Genomic DNA, 15,469 nt, shown 5'->3' with positions numbered 1-15,469 from the left:
TATGGTTCACTCTTAACTCTATGAACAGACCTCTCAGTTCAAGGGTATTTCAGATTGGCAAAAAAGCTGCTTTGTCAGTGATGCCCACATTCTATGAAGAAATAATTTTACAATGTAATTTGTCATCAAAATCCACGTGCTCTGACCTCGGTCATAAATCTATGAGATACTTCATCGGAAATCTGTTAGAAATCCAATGACATTACAGCTGCCTCATTAAACTTGTCTACACTTTTCTACACTTTGATACTTCTTGACATTTAAGAACAAGACAAGATATGAGTGGGAATCATTTGAGGATGAATCTGAGGTCGTGGGCAATGTCAGACCTGACTAGTCATCAACTCGCCAGCAATCCTGTTTAAAACATGCATTTGATTTTAGTTAACAATCATTGTCAATAGACTCACAATTTAACTCTGGTTCTATCAATTTTCTTTATTATAGTGCCAGGGATGTTGGTGTTGCTGGCAAGGCTAGCATCTATCACTAGCATTTATCCCTCGTTGCTGTGGAGAAGGTCAATACATCAAGGTGGAAAATTTCCCTCTGATTTTGACAGCAAAGCTGTCGTACATGTGAAGAAGTTTTAATACACAACATGTGATTGGAAATCGAGTCTGCTCCTGGGGAAGCAATGGTATTATTGCTAGACTATTAATCCAGATAATCAGTTAACGTTCTAGGGACCCGGGTTTGAATCCTTTCATGGGAGGTAGTGGAATTTGAATCAATTAAGATAAAAATCTGGAATTAAGAATTCACTGATAACCACGAAACCATTGCTGATTGTCAGAAACACCCATGTGTCACATTAATGTCCTCCATAGACAAATGTTTGTCATCCTCACCTGATCTGGCCTACAGACTCACAGCAATGTGGTGCCTTTCAACAGCACTCTGAGATGGCCTAGAAATCCATTCAGTTCAAAGGCAGCTAAGAGCTGGTAATGAATGCTGGCTACCCAGTGACAACTACATCCCACAAGTGAGAAGAAAAGATGTCCATCTGAGCTAGTTTAAACCTCTTTTCATTTACTGTGAGGTCATTACCTATTAAAAGTTCTGGAGAATGATATACGAGGCAGCTACTTCTTCCCATGTACTTACCCTGATACTCATTAGTACAGATGCATTGGTATTCATACTCTCCAGTTACTATACACCTTCCACCATGCAGGCACGGAGCACGGTCACATGGTGAGCTGTCATAACACTGATCAACATTCAGGCTGTCCGTAAAGGTGTAGGAGAGATCCACCTTCTTCCCATTAATGGACACCTGGAATAATGGAAAAAGATAGAATTACACAGAACGTACAGCAGATAAAGAGCTCATTCCGATCTACCAGTTTATTCCCCCCGATCCTCCTCCAGTCTTTCCTCATTTCACTCTACCAACATAACTATCCCCTTCCTTTCTCCAAAAAGTGCTTATTGTATCTCATCATAAAAATATCTCTACTATCTGACTCATCCTGTGGTAAATACCTCCATGTTCTGCTGGTGCGTTGGTGACATCATTGGACTGATAAGCCAAAGACCTCAGTAATGCTCTGGGGATATGTGTTCAAATCCCACCACAAAGTTCAATTAACAAACTTTGGAACTGAAAGCTAGTTTCAGCAATAGTGACAATGAAACTAACTTTAATTATCATTTGAGCCCACTATTCACTAAGGTTCATTAAAGTCCAACAGGGAAGGAAATCTGCTGTCCTTACCTGGCTTACATGCAACTCCAGTCCCAAAGTAATGTAGTTGACTCTAAATCCCCCTCCAATGGCTTATGAGGCCTAGTGATGGTCTATAAATGCTGGTTTTGCCAGTGACACCCACATCCCACGAATGAATAAGTAAGTTCTCACTATTCTCTGGACATCTTCTGACTTTCATCTTTGATTTAGTGGTGGAAATCGGATACGAATGCCTTCTAAAAATGCTGCTCTCTACAATTAAACACAATCTCTGTGTCGAGTCTGTTAAAACATATTAAACTATTAAAGACCTCTATTAGATCACCTCTCAGCCTCTCCCTGATAGAGAAAAGTACAGTTCCTTATTCATCCTGCTCCATTAGTTATGGTCTTGTTTTTCTGGAATGATCCCTGTAACTCATTTTGCACCCTATTCATCTCATTGATACCATTTCTCTAACGATGATAACCAGAATCCTATTTTCCAATGTCCGAGTGTTATCTAACTATGTTTGAGATGTGTTTTATGAAAACCTTCCTCCTGTTAAGTTGCATCCTCTTGGAAACAAATGTAATATGAAGCTTTGTGTATATGGGATAACCATTGATAAGTTAATGAAACTGAGCGTTGGGTAAATGTTTCAGGATGAATAGTGGAGACAGGCAACTGCTGCCTAATAATTCTTCAAATCGAACATTATTTTTCATTGTGGAATGAAAGTTCTTTTACTTGTTTGGTTCATTAAAAAAAACACAAGTAATCCTGGGTCTAAAAACTAGAGTACTTTCGATTTGATAAATAACAGATGAGAATTCTCTATCCTCCTTCCTTTTCATCTCGCAGTGTGAGTGATAACTGACAGTGCCTTTGCTTAATATGTATATTTTCTTCACTTCACCTCGCGCAGAGGAAATTTAAAGGCGAAGGATAATGGAGAGAGGCGACAGTCAAAAATTGAGAAGTCACCATAGTTTTGCCAGACCATAAGGCTACTCATTAGACAGAGCTGACTGGTCATGATTTAACTGGAGTGTCACCATGCCTCAGGTGAGGGAAGGAGTTGAGGAGAGGCTCCTTCATGTTAACCTCAGCTGGTGCAGCAATTGAACCCATGCTGTTAGTATCATTCTGCATCACAAACTGGCCAGCTGAATTAACAGACCTCCCGACAGCCTCCCACTCCTCGCACCCCGACCCCCCGACCCTCAGGAATAGGCTGCTCTCACTGGGCCCTTGTAGGTAGGTAACAGAGAAAAGTATGGAAGCAGTGGTCAAGTCCCTCACATCAATCCACACTGCACCCAGGAAGTAGATAATTCAGAAATGAAAGAGAAAGAGGGCTTTCCTCAGTCGTTGGTGAATGGTGCTGTCAGAACTGTCTTTATATGAAGGACTCACCTTGGTGATGCAGCCTTCCATCCCTTCTGTGACATTTACTGCTTTGGGAAGGACCTCTGAACTGGGAACACCTCCAAGGTACATTGGGCTGCGAAGGTTTAAACCTTGGCTTTTGCCTGGAGAGACTTTTCTGATCTCTTTCTCATCATCTATTTTCAGCAAACCATCCTTGTTGTGTCGATGTGCTTTCAGTCTGTGCCATTTGTTGAGAGCCACTGGGTTTGCACTCTGCAGAACCGCAAGTCCTGTGGGGGGAGAAAAAGACCAAATGCAGTGGAAGGAAGATTAAGTCAATGAATTTAATAACACATGCACTTCTAGCAATGTTATGAACCTTCCCTTGGAAACATGGGTCTTCTGAATAATCAGAAAATTGAGCTGTTCTCTCTTAGGCATAATGCTAATATACTGAAGATATTTTCACAATATATGAAGGCATCCTGTCCCACAGTTGAATGCTGCAGCAGTGTCGCTGACATGGTTTACAAATACACAGCCAGCTTTCTATTCTGTTAAACACTATGAAATGAGGACAATTGCACATGTAATGTAACTCTTTCCCATTCAGACACTCAATGGTAACAATTACAGTTGCAATCTGACAATGGTTACAGTCTGCACCCCTATAGAGCCACAACCATGTGGCCACATGTAACCCGCAGCCCGAAATTCCTACAAACATGTAGGAATTACTACAAATGTGCAACTTGGCTTCCGCACAGCAATAACCAAAACTTGGGAATGTGATTAACTCAATTACCCCAAGTGGTGGGAAACATCTGCTTTCACAATCCAAAGGCTCTGCTGTGCTGCTGGCAGGTGCATATAACTCTCAACAGACCGTCTGCAGCGATGCCAACAGCTTGAAGCATAGGCATTTTATGACGACATTTTCCAAACGGAATAAAGTACTTTTAACTTAAGTGACTCATCTCCTGGTTTCAGGAGGCCCGAAACACAATCAGGCGTTTTCACTTACCATGCGTCCCAGCAAGTCTCTGGGATGGAGGATTGCCTGGAATTCCCATCACACCACAAAATAATGTCAGGTAGGAGAAGGGGCATAGTTAGAAAACTCACCACTTCATGCCCCTCCAGTCACACCCCAACAAACTGTCGCATAGGATGGAGTGGAAACTTTGTGGAAAGCAGCAAGTTTCTGGCTTCATTGCCAACCTTTCTCCTACCATGAAAGACACAACTTGCTCTAATTCACACAAAAATGGAGCAGGTCCTACAGAGGGCAGCCAATCCGGTCGACCAGCTTGACGCACTGGTAGGGAAACATACTCTGGCAGTGTATGCACACCCCTCTACCCCCAGAGCCCCCTGCTCCATTCAACAATCATTCAATAATGTCTTTGGACTGGACAGCAGCTGCTTGGAGACAGGCAATAAGCTTCACAAACACTCATCCCACCCCAGGACATTGCCAATGGCGGCTGGAAAGTGAAAGGGCAGCTTATCGGAGGAGCTTGGCTCACATAGGCACAGCTGCCTTCATGGAAGAAGTCCTCAATCCAGATTCAGTTTCACCCACCTGATCCCAGGTCGTATCGGAACTCCAAATGCCCATTCAACATGGCAACCGAGATGAAGTCATTCATTTTCATCCTTTGACCACTGCTGTAGAACATCAGGCCAGTGGGTGCGTAAGGTTTAAACTCCAGCTCGATGGTCAGCTCATTGTGAATGTTGGTCAGGGGTGGATATGCCACAAAAGAGTGCCCTCCTCTGAAGGAAGGAGATGTAATTAAGACACCTGTAAAGCAACAGAAGGCAGGTAAGGTAGGTCAATTTTATCATTTCTGTATCTTACCTGGTGCTCCATAAACAAGGATCGTAGCGAAGGAGTCTGACAGAAATATCAGCCTGATTCCCAAACAATAAATTCCCTGTGAGACCACTTACAGCTTCAATACCCATGTCTTCCGACATCAAGATGGCAATAAATAATCACCTGGTCAGTGGCACCCTCATCCTGTGAAATACTTAAAAAAAGTACATGTGATGCTCTTCTGAGTTTGGAGGTAATGAAAATAGCTGGGGCAAAGGAAAATGAGATTGGTTTGTACAGGACCTTTGCTGTACCCGATTCTGGAGGAATAGGAATTGGCACTGATTGATAACAATGGAATGTTCAATTCTTCGAAGTTCTCCAGCCAACGCAATTTTTTAAAAGCAAAAAAGTAAGGTATTTTGAATCATTTTGCTTTCATTGCGGCCCTGAGGTGTTTATAATTTTGATAAATCAGCAGCATTTTTAAAAAAATGTTGTGCAACTGCAGTTTATTTAGGTACAGTTAACTTATTGATCGTGTGATAAATTTCCTGACTTGTCATTAAAACTAGCAGGCAAGGCTCACCATCCATACATTTCGGCCCTTGTTTGCCGAGGTGGCATCGACAGATATACCCAAGGCCGTCTGGTCTGTTCACACAGGTCGCGTCTGACCCACAGGCCTCTGCAAAATAAAACCATTGACAGGTCTCACCACCACACAACACTGACATCATTAACAGCCAAAGAATTGTGGACGCTGTAGAGCAGAAGCAAAAAAAGGAATTGCTAGAAGAGCTCAGCAGACCTGGCAGCATCTGTGGAGGAGAAAACAGAGTTAACATTTCGGGTCTGGTGGCCCTTCCTCAGAACTGATATCAGTACACTCCTTGATACAGATTCTGTCTGTTCTGCTTTTCCCTTGATCTGAACTTGATCACTGCAAAATGCTTCACTTGAGCCACCTTACTTGCATGTGTTCTGTCAATAGCTGTACAAAGAGCCAATGGACTCACTACCTCCTCGCAAAAATTCAGTGTTTCAAATAAAAGCTTGTTTGGTGGAGTATGCAGAAAGGCCATTAGTTATCAATCTAGTAGTAGGAAATAAACAAAACCAAACAACTCCAGATGCTGGGAATCAGAAACAAAAACAAAAACAGAAACTGCTGGAGAAATTTAGCAGGTCTGGCAGCATCGGTGAGTGGGAAGCAGAGTCAACGTATTGGGTCCAGTGACCTTTCTTCCAAATAAGAACCAAAAGAACTGTGGATGCTGTAAATCAGGAACAAAAACAATTTGTGCTCCTAAGATGGCCTGCTGTGTTCAGCCAGCTCCACACTTTGTTATCACAAAAACAAAATTGCTGGAAAAGCTCAGCAATTCTGAGTTCTGAGGATGGGTCACGGACCCGAAACGCTAACTCTGTTTTCTCTTCCACAGATGTTGCCAGACCTGCTGAGCTTTTCCAGCAACTTTGTTTTTGTGACCTTTCTTCCGAGTTGCTCTGGACCTGAAACGTTAAATGTGGTTTCTCTTCTTTTCCGTTTTTGGGTCTGTTTTAGGGCTCTGGGGCCGAAATGTCCAAGCACTGGCAATCACACTCAGTTTGCAACTCCGTCCTTCTTTTATGTTAAAAGTGAGGTTCACATTCCTACAGGAGACTCTGAACAGGACTCCTTCAGAAATGTGGTATGTACTTTAAATCTGTCAGGTCCCTCTTAGTGGAGGAAAGACAGGGGAAGTCAAACCATGCCCCCCCCCCCACCTTTTTCCAAAGCAGCCAGTTGCTGCATACTATGATTTAAAAGCCCAGCATTACAGTCACATTGACAGTTCCTGTGAAAGGCTATGCAGATAAGACCAGTGACAGGTTAAGGTGCGAGGTGGATAGAGTTCCAGGGTGCAGTGTGGGAAGGGGACTAGGTAACTGATAGCAGTGTTGAAGCTGGACAGGAGATATTGATCTGACAGGGGTTGGATCTCCATGGGGTGAGGGTTAGGTTGTGGGACAAGATGTTGATATTTGGGTGGAAAGGAGTCTGGGTCCAGGAGGAAAGTGGGGGGCTTTTTGGGTTCAGGTCTGGAGGGTGTATGGAGTCTGGGGGAGGTGTAGCATGGGGTTGATGCATCAGTTCAATAGTTATCTAAGACTTAGACAAGGTTTTCATTTGTCTGACATTTGCTAGATAAGTAGTTACTTCACTGCAGTAGAATCCTCCACATTGACTGATTTAGATGGATACTTTTGGAGGGTGTCAGGCAGCAGAGTTTTAAATTTCCAGGGCAATTCCTTTGGAGTCTGCTATGTTGTGGATTCTGCAGGGTTCCAATATGTAACTTTCATCTGTGTAACAGAAACAACGTTCTGGCCAATGGAAAACCTGTCAGATAGTACGCTTCAGCTCTCAGGAACTATCTTAAATAACATTTTTGTTTTTTTTTACAGAACCTCTGCCCAACATACCTTCATCTCTCCCCCAATAATCTTGGAAAAAGAACATTCATGTTTCCAAGGGGTCTCTGACCTTTGATTCATTTTCACTGCAATCAGAATATCAAGGATTGAATTATTTGAGTTCAACGCAATGCTGCAGGACAACTGGCTGGCCACTAGGTGGTGCTATGATGATGCAGGGATGTTCTAAAGAACGTGAACTAATATGGCATTTTCACATTCTCGTCACATTGAAAATGAATAATTGACTGTGAAGTTCTGTGCAAAGAGCAGTTACTACCATTCTGTAACACACACTGGCTAATGAGTGCACAGAAAGGAGGCAAATAACCAGGCAATCTGCTTTGCTTTCGGTGGTTAGGGGATAAATGTTGACCATGATATCTAGAGAAATGCCCTGTGCTCAATGTCAAACTTAATTAGGCTCCAGGAGTTTTGATTTAATCTCCCTTGTGAAAAATGGCATGTGAGACAATATAACTGTTGTTTGGTACCCCATCCAGCACCTTCTATATTCTCTCCTATCTCCTGATGTTCAGCAGCAGTGCGTACTACCTACAAGATGAATTGCAGAAATTCATCACAGAATAAAGGGTGAAACTAATGAGATTGACCACTTGGACGACTCTCACAGTGATGGATGCTGAATAAAAAATTTGCTATAGCTGAGTCAGGAGTGAGTTTTTCTTTCCAACCAGTTTGTGGGATGTGGTTGTCGCTGGCTGGCCAGCACTTCTTGCCCATCCCTAGTTGCCCCCTTGAGAAGGTGGTGGTGAGCTGCCTTCTTGAACCACCGCATTCCTCCTGCTGTGCATGTGGAATTGCTCTTCCAAACCCATGACCACTTACCACCAGAAGGACAAAGGCAGCAGATACAGGGGAACACCACCACCTGCAAGTTCACCTCCAAACCACAAGCCTGACTTGGAAATATATTGCCAGTCCCTCATTGGTGACTGGGTCAAAACTCCTAGAACTTGCTCCCTAAAGGCACAGTGTCCCTATACCCCAGGGTCAGCTGCAGTTCACGAAGACAATTCCCCACCATTCTCCAGAGTAATTCAGAATGACCATCCAAAGGCAGCAATGCTCACATCCAATGAACATCGGAAAATGGACGGCATGGTGGCTCAGTGGTTAGCACTGCCGCCTCACAGTGCCAGGGACCCGGGTTCGATTCCAACCTCAGGTAACTGTCTGTGTGGAGTTTGCACATTTTCCCCGTGTCTGTGAGAGTTTCCTCCGGGTGCTCCGGTTTCCTCCCACAGTCCAAAGATGTGCAGGCTAGGTGGATCGGCCATGCTAAATTGCCTGTAGTGTTCAGGGGTGTGTGGGTTATAGGGGGATGGGTCTGGGTGGGATGCTTCAAGGGGCAGTGTGGGCTTGTTGGGCCAAAGGGCCGGTTTCCACACTGTAGGGAATCTAATCTAAAAAAAATGTTCCCTTAGTATTGCACTAAAGTGTCAGTAAAGATTAAATAGCAGAGTGGGGTTTGAACTTGAGGCAAATGTGCAACCATTTTGCCAAGTTGACATTCTGGGACAAAAATATTTTCTTCATCCCATGCACAATACTCAGTTATTATGAGCAACATTTCTTCCAGCTGTTCAATTTAAATTATTTTGAAAGAGATGAGAAATGAAGCAGAGATAATAGGAACAGCAAATGCTGGAGAATCCAAGATAACAAAGCGTAGAGCTGGATGAACACAGCAGGCCAAACAGCATCTTAGCAGCGGAAAAGCTGACATTTCGGGCCTAGACCCTTCATCAGAAATTCACCATTTCCGATGAAGGGTCTAGGCCCGAAACATCAGCTTTTCTGCTCCTAAGATGCTGCTTGGCCTGCTGTGTTCATCCAGCTCTACGCTTTGTTATCGAAGAAATGAAGCATCAGTTTTAGGTTTCCTTTTCTCACAGTCAGAAGAAACTAGCTAAATATTATCATTTATATACTATGACCAGCAGATTGTGCTGTGATTCTAAACACACACTTACCTGGGTGACAGTGCAGAGCTAATGAATGTTCACAATTACTCCCGGTATATCCCTTCCTACAGTGACATGCATAGCTGCCAGTCTCAGAGTCAATACATTGACCTCCATTCTAAAAGACAGAACATCAGACACGTCACTAAGTAAGCGATAAATCTCCAATACTGACATCAACCTGTAAAAATAATGATTGATTAGCTGTTGTGACATTATTCATTAATGCTCATCAATGAGAAATGTCAGTTGGAACAGAAGGGTGAATTGGGATGGTGCTACATTCTGATCACATACTTAGAAATAGAATTAGGTTTTATTGTCACGTGTACTCAAGCTCAGAAGTACAGCAGTACAGTGAAAACCATATAATGTTGCCACACATGGCACTATCTTATGTACAAGGTACCGAGGCACAAATCTTAAGTACTAAAATAGATTAGGTACAAAAATAGAGATATGAGGAAAAAAAATGCTAAAAGTTCTACATTACAGTTCTTCATCGTAAAACTTTGGAAAATAAATAAAGTTAAAAGATAAACATTACAGTCCTTCTATATCCTGCTGTCACTCCACACTGATTTTATAATTGCATTAACTTTTACTTAGCATCAAAATGATTACAAGCGCATAAAATTGCTTGTGCATTCAACGTTCTTTGTTATACTCACTGGTGAATGATTTAAGACCAGTCAGTCAGGATGCTTGTCAGGACAGATTTTGAAGAACTACATATCTTGCACCTCTAAATGACTGAGAGTCAGGCTGACAATCTCAGGGTCATGACTGTACAATTTGCAATACACAAGGCATCACAGTTATGTGGGACATGCAGAATAGGCCAAAGTGTCTTTACCTGTCCATCACTGTTTATTCACTTGCCTTTATAAAGTCAGAAACATCCCACCTGGAGTGTAAGGAACTAGTTTACTGGAAGAGGGACAATTCCCTACAGACATTCTTTCACTCCATCAAGGTTTATCTTCACAGAAAAGATACCCAGCCTTTGAGAAATGGACAAATAATTGCCTTTTTTTTGTTTTAAACTGGCAAACCTTTGAGTTTTTTAGCCTTGAAATGAAGCACCAGCAAAGTGATCATGTGGTGATGTGAAAATGGAATGGGAAAGATGCATCCAAAATGTCACTTTCAATTTACAGAAGGTACAAAGGAAAAAAAGGGTCTAACGCGTGAAACTCATCACTTGGAATGGACTCTCAGAATGACAGATACAAGATTCCTGCAAATGTTGAAGAAATAATTTGATATAGTCTAGTGGGGGAGGGTGGGTGAAATTGCCCTGAATGGATCTATTAAGGTGGATGGTTTCACAGGTGAGAAAAACATTCAGCCCATCCAATCTATGATGAAGCTGGTAAATTTTTTGAGGCATTTGTTTGACCGATGTAGACTTTGACCAGGGTAACACTGATGATTTTTTTCAGGGATTATGAAGAATTAAAAATCAAACTGCCTTACTTTCTAACCAGTTAGAATCTCTTTCATGTCAATCGTCACATACCTGTTTCATCTGCGAAAAAATCTTTAAATATGGGACCACCAATGATTTCCTCCAGTTTTGACAATCATTAACTCAAAACAAAGACACTGTCCATAATGTATTACTTTCCTGATTCAGTGACTTATTATGCGAACTGACTAATTTTTAATGCTTATGATCCCATCCATGGAAAAACATCTTTCTCCAGAAGTCTAACCTCTTAGAATTCTAGTTGAGAGAATAAAGCTCTTGTCCATAGCTTATCGGCTGTGCAAAAGTCAGCCATATGCTGCCAAGGTTACAAAGAAGATCAATCAAGTTCTAACCCTAATCTTTCTCCCAACCAGGAAGACCATGCTGGTCTTCAAGATTCTGGATTAATTTAATGGCTAAGGTTGCCAATTCATGCCACGAATATCTCGTCATCCCCACGTACAAGTCAATCATTCCCATGTACATATAGTTGCTCACCTCAATGTATATATCACTTACCCTCAAGTATACATTGTTCATCTCTACCCTCAAAGTCAATGCAATTACTGTTACCAACATCTAACAGCAGACCAATGGATTTTTTCAACATCTAAATTAGCAACAAGAATTCAGAGTGGGCACAGTAATTGATGCAAATGTCTCACTACAGATGTGCTGTGAGTGTAATTTAAAAAGTATGCAATATTTCATGAGCGTTCCAAGTGTCCCTTTGCTGGTGCAGCACTTCGCTTGGTGAGTGTCTGGTAATAACTGGAGGTTCCCATTATTTTCCAAAAGATTTCCTATCACAATAATGATGATGCAGGTCTGCTCAAAGACACCCAGTTGCTTTGCATGATATTCCATATGTTCCTTGGCCATTGCGATAGAATAGGTGAAGCCAGTTCTGGCTGTAAGTGTTGTATTGCAGGACTGCACTGGCAGGAATGGAAAAGTCTGAACCAAGAAATGCCATTTAGAATGGGATGCTTTGAAAGGAGGGTCAAAAATATGCAGCAACCAACAGCCTGTGCAGTGAAAGAAATTGACAACAGATTAGCAAACAAAACTGCAGATGTCTGGTACCTTGCAAGGGTTGTCTTTGCAAGTAGGGCAGTCAGATATTCCTCTAGCTTTCAGATCTGGAGCGGAGAAGATCACTTCATCACCTTGAATTACAAGCTTGCGAATGCAGCCTAATCAGAGAGAACAGCAAACCAGCAGGTTAAATATTCATTGTGGTCTTTCTCATTTTGCAAACATATCTGGTCATTTTAACGAAGAGGTTTGTTATTCTCAAGTGATAGTGGAACTCAAAGGAACATAAAACCACTTGCCTCACCCACAGATTGCTGCTAAATGTAACAGATTAGAGAATCTTTATTAATGGTTATTAACAACACAGTAACAATGGGGGAATCCAGAAGCAGCTCATCTGACCCCCATATACACCCCCATTTCCCCAGATGACAAGGAACAGAAACAGAAAGAAACTGCAATGTCAACGCAAAAAGGAGGTTTTTAAGGGAGCAGTGGGTCCACACCCTATTGTGAAAGAGAGAGATTGGGGTGGGGTGACAAATTTTGCTGCATTCGGTACATTAAGAGCAAGGACAGCAGATACATGGGAACACCACAACCTGCAGGTTCCCCTCCAAGCCACACAATACCCTGACTTGAAAGTACATCGTTATTCCTTCAACGATGCTGGATCAAAATTCTGGAACTCCATCCCTGAGGGATTGTGGGTGTTGCTACACCCCATAGGCTACAGCGATTCAAGATGGCAGCTCATCACTACCTTCTCTAGAGCAACCAAGGATGGGTAATAAATGCTGTCCTAGTAAGTTTGAAAAATACCGGAGTGGAAGCAGGTCTAAAATGAAAATAAAACACAAGATGGCCGTGAATTGAATAGCAAAAAGGCTAAGGTGAACCGTTTCTACATTAATGCAATCATTTGCACAAATTATATTCAGTGGATTCAACACAATCAAACTGAGATGTTGCCTGTTGTTTGACTTTATCAGTTTATGAGCTTGGTCTTTGTGCTTATCTTACTAAACCTACTTTCTGGTTCCAGGTTCCTCCTGCATATTTTCACATAATTCAAACTGCAGCTGCTTCCGATATTTCACTACTTTCTCAAACTGCCACGCTTGCTTCCCCACAACCCCCAAGAAAAGAGAATATGGAGTGGCACAGTGGCTCAGGGGTTAGTGCTGCTGTCTCACAGCACCAGGGATCCAGGTTCGATTCCATCCTTCGGCAATCATACAAACTCCACATGGACATTCTCCCTGTGTTTGTGGGGGTTTCCTCCGGGTGCTCCAGTTTCCTCCCATAGTCTGAGGATGTGAAGGGTAGATGGATTGGCCAGGGGAAATATAGGGTTACAGGGATGGGGGGGGGTCTGGGTGGGATGCCCTTCAGAGGATTGTGGGGACTTAATGGCTGAAGAACCTGCTTTGGCACTTTTGGGATTCTGCGATGATAATGATTTGAGTTTTAATGCCAATTCAGCAGTTTTATGGTCATTCTGATTGAGAGGACCTTTTAAAATAATTTATTTATTTAATAAATAATTATTAAAGGAGAGGCAAAGGCCTAGTGAAATTATTGCTTGACTATTAATCTAGAGACCCTGGTAGTATTCTGGGGATCCAGATTTGAATCCCACTATAGAAGATGGTGGAATGTAGATTCAATTAGATATCTAGAGGTAAGAGTCTAGTGATAACTATAAAACTGATGTCAATTGTTGGAAAAAAAAATCTGGTTCACTTAGATCCTCTAAGGAAGGAAACTCCTATCCACACATGGTCTGGCCTACATGTGACTACAGATCCACAGCAGCAATGTGGTTGTCTCTTAGCTGCCCTCTTGGCAATAAACGCTGGCCAAGCCGGTGATGTCCACATACCGTGAATGAACAAACAAAAAAAAAACTGAATTCAAAATCCACAGCTGCCATGGTAGGATTTGAACTCTCATTTCTGGATTAGGTCTTAAATTCATTTACATGAAAGCAGTATGAGAGTATCATAGAATCCCTACAGTGTGAAAGCAGAGATAATGGGAACTGCAGATGCTGGAGAATCCAAGATAATAAAATGTGAGGCTGGCTGAACACAGCAGACCCAGCAGCATCTCAGGAGCACAAAAGCTGACGTTTCGGGCCTAGACCCTTCATCTGATGAAGGGTCTAGGCCCGAAACGTCAGCTTTTGTGCTCTTGAGATGCTGCTGGGCCTGCTGTGTTCATCCAGCCTCACATTTTATTATCTTAGTGTGAAAGCAGGCTATTTGGCCCATTGAATCCACTCCAACCTTCCAAAGAGCATCCCGTCCAGACCCACCCCCTACCCCATCGCTGCATTTCCCACCCTCTATACTGTAAGCAATTTAGCGTAACCTCCCAGTTACTACTGTCTGCATATAGTATTATCTTCAAATAAACAACCCGGTTATTGTTTGGTCAATACACGGTTGGTAACATCTGGGTTAAACAGAAGAATGCAGTACAGAATCTTCACCATTAATCGCTGAATTATTTTCTCACCCATAAACCCACTGTTGCTTCCAGTGACTTTTGAAATGTTTTCAAAATGGGGGTAACCACCAACATACAGCTCTTCATTCAAATCCAGGCCTCGGAAATTTCCCTAAAGTGAAAGAATTAGACACTTTAATGGAAGGAGCACATGAAATATTGGCTCTTTATTCTTTTGGAACAATGCAGACTGCTAGGCAATGTGATCACCCTGCTTTAACATATGGAAGAATACAACAAGGTAAATTGAAACAGACTGTTACCAGAGATTGAGGGGCCAAGCATGAGGATTGAATGGAAGAACAGAGAGCAGGGTTAATGACTGAGGTAAAACAGTGTTGAAAATAATATTGGATAGACGGTTCCAGGAAGAGAGTTATAAATAACATAGGAGCAGAGAAAGTAAAATTGATCTGAGCCAATTGCCTTTGTGGATGGTAAATGTTAATATGGATTGCTGGGGCTGAATGCCTGTTGCAACTTTTGCTTACATATGTCCACTGAGTATTTTTAAGTCAAATTGAATTGCATTTTTCTGCAGGCTTTTATTGTGCAAAGGTCCAACTCTGGGTTACATTCTAGTTCATTCTGTGTTAAGGTAAGGAATTTCAGATCCCACACAATGTAGTTAAGATGCAAAGTCAATTCTCTCTCATCTGTCTTGATTGGTACATACTATGATTTGGAGGTGTCGGTATTGGAGTGGAGTGGACTAAGTTAGAAGAAACATGACACCAGTTTTAGACCAACAGGTTTATTTGAAATCACAAGCTTTCAGAGAGTTGCTCCTACATCAGGCGAAGTGGAGGTAAGTGCATATGCACATAATTTATAGGCAGAGAGATTACTGCAAGATAATTCTAGGTAATTAAGAATATCAAAAGATAGTACAAAGGATGTGAACAGAGTGTCAACAGGCTGAATAATGTGTCTTTGGAGATGATCAAAAGTGTCAAATATAGTGTGAATGAAGACAGGTCTGCCTTAATTAATTGGATCATATCTCATCCCTTCACCTAATATTCAGCTATCGACACTTTACTCTAAACCTTCCCAATTGGGGAGCAGCTGAGAATTTTGTTCCTGAATTGCATATAGTCCCTGATTTTCAATTTTATTACTA

General features: G+C 42.0%; 1 protein-coding gene across 10 annotated transcripts in view; it reads right to left on the bottom strand.

The window, feature by feature from the left end:
• hspg2 (heparan sulfate proteoglycan 2) overlaps positions 1-15,469 on the bottom strand; it is a 486,508-nt gene that overhangs the window by 41,946 nt on the left and 429,093 nt on the right. For all 10 annotated transcript variants that reach the window (XM_059655629.1, XM_059655631.1, XM_059655630.1 and 7 more), the window contains 7 exons: positions 14,356-14,458; positions 11,881-11,990; positions 9,330-9,438; positions 5,462-5,560; positions 4,636-4,857; positions 3,096-3,340; positions 1,111-1,282 (listed from right to left, as the gene is read on the bottom strand). In XM_059655629.1, coding sequence (XP_059511612.1) covers positions 1,111-1,282; positions 3,096-3,340; positions 4,636-4,857; positions 5,462-5,560; positions 9,330-9,438; positions 11,881-11,990; positions 14,356-14,458 — 1,060 coding nt within the window. The remainder of the gene's footprint in view (positions 1-1,110; positions 1,283-3,095; positions 3,341-4,635; positions 4,858-5,461; positions 5,561-9,329; positions 9,439-11,880; positions 11,991-14,355; positions 14,459-15,469) is intronic.

The sequence above is a fragment of the Stegostoma tigrinum genome, chromosome 28, assembly GCF_030684315.1.
Source record: "Stegostoma tigrinum isolate sSteTig4 chromosome 28, sSteTig4.hap1, whole genome shotgun sequence".
NCBI lineage: Eukaryota > Metazoa > Chordata > Chondrichthyes > Orectolobiformes > Stegostomatidae > Stegostoma > Stegostoma tigrinum.
The sequence above is the reverse complement of the archived record's forward strand: the minus strand, read 5'-3'. Positions and strand labels throughout refer to the sequence as shown.